Raw genomic sequence first — 6,828 nt, 5'->3', positions numbered from 1 at the left:
GAAATCTCAAGACAACGTGACAAAATCGAGTGCAGCTTTTGTGGAAAGGAATTCGAGGGATCACAAAACTACAAGCAACATGTTCGCAAAGTTCACAAAGTGTTTCTTGTAAAATGCTCTCACTTAGGGTGCCTTTCACACTTCAAAACTCAAATTGAAATGAAAACACACTTTGACTCTGCTCACAAAAGTGAAAACGAGGCTGAGAGATTTCAATGCAATGACTGTGGCTACAGAGCAAGGCTTAAATCTAATTTGAAAGAGCACTTCATTAGAAAACATATACCAATATCAAGTGAGTGCCATATTTGCGGAAAATCTTTCTCCTCTGATTATTCATTGAGATCTCATATTAGGCGTTTGCACATTTTCAAAGTTTGTTCCTTGTGCAAATTGAGTGTCCCCGAGGGAAATTTCAATCAGAGTGGTCACATTAGTGTGAAAAATTGCTCTCGCTGCAAAAACAAATTCCAATGTTCAGGACTCTATCAGTCACATTTGAAATCCTGCAAGAAAACTCTGTTCAAGTGTGACAAGTGCAACAAAACATTCATCAAAAGATATTTGTTGAAATACCACACGAAAAGAAAACACATTACGCGTGGGATTCAGCACAAATAGCTTGGTTTCAAGTGTGAACCCTGCAAAAGGTATTACAAAAGTGACAAAATCTTGAAACAACATTTGAATAGAATCCACAACAAAGCCAACTTGAAGTTTTGCGCTCACTCCTCCAAAAATTTCTATAATATCCCAAGTTTGAAACACCATCTCGCTTCAAAGCATAATTTGATTGTGGGCCATTTGCCTTGTCTGGCTTGCAATAAAAATTTCATCTTAATGAAAAATCGCAGAAATTATCAAAAAGAGGTTCATTGATAGAGAAAAGTCCGGGAAACTTGTCACATTTGTGGAAAAACAATGTACTCGACTTGCATGCGAAATCATTTGCTTCTAATTCACGGCGAAACGTCAGTCCGTCAGTAATTTCTTTCACTTTTTGCAATTTTTGTACAAACGCGATGATATAATTAAGGTTCAGTATTTTTCAATTTTAAACCATTATTCTGAGCAAATTTTTGACATGCATCATTTCGATTAAAAATAAACACACACTGATCATGACTCGTGAGCCTTATCCTATTTTATTAGATGTGTAATTTTTTATGAGACTTTTTTGATAGCTGTAAACACATCAACACTGCTATAATTAAATGATTTTGATGAAAATGAATAAAAACTTAAAAACCGTTTCCATATCTTTGTTAACAGTCCTAGTTCTTAGATGTTTTCATATAAAAAAACTCAATAAATTTCTTCGTTTAATACTTTTCATTTTTTTTATTTCATTTTAGTAAATTTGACTGCACACGCGAAGAGATCGAATTAAATAGCAGAGAAAAAAGGGATGAGCATCTCATTCCCAAAAATAATACAAAATTTGAGCAAAAAATTCCGGGGGAGATAGCAGATGATTTTCGTTTATGCGTTTACAAGAGGCAAAATCTAATTCGTATTTGAGTTAAATGCCAGCTGAGTGCAGCCACCAGGTTCCATCAGGGTAGCCAAAAATGGCGAATAAAACACACGTGTCGTGTTTCTCCTGAGAGGCAATTCAGAAATCGACTGCGATTGACCAAACTTCGCTTCATCGCATCAAACAGTAAAGAAAAGCAGTGTTTCATATTTTATTTGACAAAATAAATTGTGCATTTAAAACACAGAAATTGGAAATTTCGATAGATCTAATTAGCTACCGAGGCAATTAATCTTCTGTGTTGAAATAGTGGAATGGTATGCATCCCGTGCCGGAAGACTGCTTGGCGGCACGGATTCCATCTCTCTGCAAGGCTTACAAGTGATAGAAAAAGATTAGGTGAGATGTTTTGAATTAATTTATGCATTTCTGCTCTCACTGCTCCGTCTGGATAGGGTCTCAAATAACTCTTTTAATAAGAATTTCGTTGCTCGTTAAATCTGTCCAACAATCTAAGAGAAGACATATAAATGCCACTTATTCAAATAAAAACAAATATAATTTTAAACAAAATGCGTTTATTTGTCAAACGAATACACCGCTGTCGGCTTATCAAAGGCTCCTTTAATTTCTAATTCCCAAGGACAGAAAGTATTTCCTCTTTTCTTTGTTCTTTTCCGGAACATAAACCAAAACCGAACGGTTAAGAAAGTCTTTGGCATGAACATCGGCTCCTTTTTCGACCAAAAATTTGCAAAACTCCAAATCCGCCGTTTGTGCCGCCATGTGAAGGGCAGTGATTCCTCCGAAGGCCGGCTCCCTGACCAGCCCCTCATTTAATCCAACCACGAATTTGGCACTCAAAAGTTTATTATTACGAGCGCAGGAGTGCAGGAAATTGTCGCCGTTCTCCTGTTTCGTATTCAGGTCTGCGCCAGCCTTCAGCAATTCCTCAGCCACGGCGATATTTTCCATTTTAAGAGCAACGAACAAGGGTGAGAGAAAGAAAAAGTTTTTCTCATTCACATCCACCCCCTTGAAAACGAAAAAAGGGACGAGCGATTTTCCAAATTTTTTGTTCATTGAGGCAAAGTGGAGAACAGTGTTTCCCCAGTCCTCACTCAGGGACAGCACGTCGAAGTTCTTTCCGCACAGCCACTGGCACATTTCTAAATCTGCGAAAGCCGCTGCGATGTGAAGGGCATTCGTCCCTTCACTGCCGATAGAATTTATTATTTCTGGCACTTTTGAGAGCACGAATTGGACGCCTTCTAAATTGTTCTCCAATATGCAGGTGTGGAAAGTGTTCATGCCATCGTTCTTCGCGTAGAAATGGGCTCTAAATATCCGCATTTTCTCTGCCACGTCAAAATTTTTATTTCTCAAAGCGTAATTTAAAGGCGTGAAGCCAAAGTGGTCCTTCTTGTTGATGTCAAGCCCCAAATGGGAAAAATACCGCACGAGCTGAGTTCCGTGCTTCGAATTGAGGCCGACGTGGTGCAAAACTGAGGTTTGACTTTTCCATTCAAAGAATCCACTGGGACGCCGGTTTCCACGAGCCACCGGCACATTTCTAGATCAGCATCCTCCGCCGCTATGTGAAGTGCGTCTCGCCCTTTCGCGTCTTTGCCTCTAATCAGTGTTTCATCTAATTCGTGAATGAACCTGGCGATGTTCAGCTTGTTGAAAATACGCAATAATGCAAAAAATTGTGGTCCTTTATGTTCAAAGAGGCGCCGAGACTCAGCAACTCGCGAGCAATGTCAATATTTTCCGCTGCAAGAGCTGCATCCAAAGGCACGAATCCGAACTTTGATTTTTCATTTAACTTTAGCTTCTGTGAGATGAAAAACTGCACTAATTCCATTCCGTGGTTTTTATTAAACGGCGCGCGGTGCAAGGCAGTCCCGAAACAGCTCGTTGACGCTACGTCGATGCCCTCGGCGATGAGCCACCTGCAAACACTCAGGTCGGCGAACTGGGCTGCCAGGTGGAGGGCATTTCTCCTATCGGAATCAACCTCCTTAATTAAATTCGGGTTCCACGCGTGAATTATCTGAGCGACGTCAGATCTGTTTTGAATTATAAAAAATGCGAGAGATTTTTGTTTTCCTTTTTTTCCAGTTCGAGCAGGATCTGCGCCACCCTGAAGTTTCCCTTCCTGACTGCGTAGAAAATCGGTTCCTCGCCGTCCACGTCCTTTTCCTTCAAATCTAGTTTGTTCTGATTTATTAGGTGCCAGACGATTTTGATTCCGTTCTCCTTGTTCAAGGCCGCGAAGTGAAGTGGCGTCAAGCCGAATTTTATCCTTGCCTCAACAATTTCTCCAATTTTCAGGAGTTCGAGGCAATTTTCCAGGTTCTCATCCCTGGCTGCGAGCATCAACGGGGTCAGACCTGTCGTTGTCTTTTCGATGAAGCGGTCTGTATCCCGCACGCTCAAAAATGAATCCATTTTTCACAACCTGCCAACAATCAACATTTTTTAAAAAACCAAAGCATAAAAATAAATGCGTACTTCTCTTCAGGAAAATTAAAATTTCTCAAGCTGTTGCGTCTTTAATGGACAAAGATCTCGAGTCAACAAAACGCAACCACTGTTAGAACAAATAAAATCAAACTGTGTTGTTAGTCGAGTTCAAATGTTTATGTGAATCCCTTATGGTAATAACAACAGTAAATATTTAAAATCACTTTAATTTAAATTGTATTGTTCGCTTAACAATAACTGAATCCTAATGGTACCACAAGTGATTACAATTAAATTGCCAAACACTCTAATTCTATTGTTTTAAATACAAAGTAATCTCATTGAGGACCAAAACATATTTATTCCATTAAATCCTCAATGTCATTGATTCAATAGTATTTTCAATAGAGGATATTTATTTTAATTTGTAAAAGTGAAGTTAATCTATTGTTTACTCGATTACTCTCAGTCATGTAATCCATTGGGCAAACCCCTCACTTGCCACTATATAACCACGGACCAAATGACACTCGAGTTACTTGAGAGTTCATTTTTCCACGCGTTACAACGGGCTAGTGTGGGAGAAGTCCGCAGCTATTCTTCTTTAATTGGTAGAGTAAGTGGTGAGAAACTTATAGTTAACTGAGCTTATTTATTCCTCTTTTCAAATTCAATATTGTAAAGTTTAATTCCTTTAATATTCAGTTCCTGATTGTATTTCGGTTATTTCAATAACGTTCTTAACTGAGTCAATATCAAGGTGAAATATATTTCATAATTATTAAACCAAATATAAATTTTGCTGTATCGTTTAAAGTATCAGCTTAAATAATAATGTTACTTGTATTTAACCTAAACCGGTCTCTTTCATTATTTTACCCTAGTAATTAAAGAAACTACGCGATCTTGAACCGCTCGTCTAAAACTTATATTTATCTATTAAATTTCATTTTCTAAAGTTATTCTTTTAACGTAAATTCAAAATCTTCCATTTCCAACTTTGGGAACTAATTAAAGTTGGTGGTGTCAGAAAAATCCTGAAAGGGCACGGCTTCACCGGGAGGGTAACTACTGGGGAGTTCTGTCCTGCGGCCCGAATTAATGCCTGGGTACGCGAAGGTTGCAACGTAATTCTAGATAAAGGCAAATTTTTGGATAATTAATCAGCTAGATTACTCCTGACTAAGTTGCAATTCACATTTACTTATCAGTTGGAATTAAGATGTTTTTGTTATGTAAATATTAATTTACATTGTTATGCTTTATTATTAAGAATTCAATCTAAAATGATTTTAAATTGTTCACTTTAATATAAATTGTAGAAAAAATTGATCATTTCAAAGATAAATTAATTATATAATAGCTGACACGATGATGAATAATTTTTTCCAATAGAAATCATGCCACAAATTTGATTTTAGAGAACTGCTTCCGGTTGTACCAAATAGCATTGTGCATTAATTTACAGTTTCTCTGACGGAAAAACGTCTCTTTTGACCCTTTGCAATAAAATACACACATGAAATTAAAGTAATGATGAGAACTGTGTTTCATTTAAAAAGAAAATACTCTTCTACATTGAAGTTTTTAACTTTGAATTTTAAACCAATTAAAATTGAATCAAAATGCCGGTGAAATATTTTATAATGCAAACAAATAAAATCAATCACGTTTCCTCTGGGGTTTTGCTTCTTCTAATTTACCTAGTAATTATGTTTAATTATGGTCACCAATTTTGGAATTCAATTGATATCGCGGGTTGAAAAAAGCGAATATTTTGAGCCCCTTTTTCAAAGTCAAATTATCTTATTTTGCTGCTAAAAATAATCCATTTAGTTTCCAAATTGGCATATAGAAATTTGAAAAATTTGCTGCTTTTTCGCCTTTGAATCCTCTAACAATAAGATCCTTGGCAAGAGCAGCTGCGACGCTTGCGAGAGGCGAGCTATAAATTAAGAAGAAAACCACCCGAACTCTCCTTTTGCCGCGCGTGAATAATTATTTGTGTGCTTGAAAGCGAGAGTGCTTGCAGAAGCTAATAAATATCTCTTCTCGTCGGCTTGCAAGGGGAATGTAGAGTGCTTTAGTCATTATTGCACACGTTTCGCTCGCAGACTAAAAACAAAGGAGAGCGGCCGCCAGGAAAAAAGCTCACTCGCCCATATTAAAAAAAAATAGCTCACAGAGAAGAAATTAAAAAATTATACAATCGTCTTATTGTTCTTCATTGTATTTTGCTAGAAAATAGTTAGTATAATTAATTTTTGTGAGTGAAGTGACAAAAAAAATACTCAAACGGTCATTGGTTTGAATTGAACCACGCGAAGTAAAGTTACAATATTTTTTCCTCTTTGGGGGGCGCTTCGATCGCCCTGTTTCACCTGCAACCTTCCATCTTTCATTCAGGTTCAGGTTCTCTTACTGGAATGTCGTTGCAAAAGGCGCTGTGCATGGTTTGCGAGCGTCCGACAGCGGACGGCGCTGTCCTCGCTGTCCACGTGGACAGGGAAATACTGGAAACTTGGTTTCACAACGTCTGCGGACACGAATTGGCCGAGGATATCGAGGACGATGACCTGATTTGCTACTTTTGCCTCTGGCACGCCGAGTGAGTTATAAGAAAAAAATAGGAATTTCTCGTTTCTATTTTAGGTATTTTCATAAAGATTTCAATGAAAATTCGACGATATGGCGGACGAGGCTTTGGTTTGGTGGCCCAGAAATTCAGAATATTTGGACGATACGGCAAAGGAGCTGCGGAAGAACTATTTTGGTGAAGATTAACTTTGAAATTTTTTTAATTCGATTTAATAATTATGCGTTTTCAGAGGGCAAATTGGAGCAGTGTTGGGTAGAGTTGGAGAACATTGAACTACCGCAAA

The 6,828-nt window shown here is 37.8% G+C and overlaps 2 protein-coding genes across 2 annotated transcripts; both read right to left on the bottom strand.

The window, feature by feature from the left end:
* Nucleotides 1–2,101: 2,101 nt before the first annotated feature.
* On the bottom strand, nt 2,102–2,830 carry LOC135943701 (alpha-latrocrustotoxin-Lt1a-like). Its single transcript, XM_065490363.1, has one exon. It carries the CDS (start codon nt 2,828–2,830, stop codon nt 2,102–2,104), a length of 729 nt encoding a protein of 242 aa, XP_065346435.1.
* A 729-nt stretch (nt 2,831–3,559) lies between these two features.
* LOC135943700 (ankyrin-1-like) lies at nt 3,560–3,931 on the bottom strand. Its single transcript, XM_065490362.1, has one exon. The coding sequence runs from the start codon at nt 3,929–3,931 to the stop codon at nt 3,560–3,562; it is 372 nt and encodes a 123-aa protein (XP_065346434.1).
* Between the last annotated feature and the right edge of the window lie 2,897 nt (nt 3,932–6,828).

The sequence above is a fragment of the Cloeon dipterum genome, chromosome 4, assembly GCF_949628265.1.
Source record: "Cloeon dipterum chromosome 4, ieCloDipt1.1, whole genome shotgun sequence".
NCBI classification, from domain to species: Eukaryota; Metazoa; Arthropoda; class Insecta; order Ephemeroptera; family Baetidae; genus Cloeon; species Cloeon dipterum.
This window is presented reverse-complemented; position numbering and strand designations above follow the sequence as displayed.

What these genes read in the sequence shown, in the direction of transcription:
- LOC135943701 (XM_065490363.1), bottom strand. Translation starts at nt 2,830, where the DNA reads ATGCGGATATTTAGAGCCCATTTCTACGCGAAGAACGATGGCATGAAC.
- LOC135943700 (XM_065490362.1), bottom strand. Translation starts at nt 3,931, where the DNA reads ATGGATTCATTTTTGAGCGTGCGGGATACAGACCGCTTCATCGAAAAG.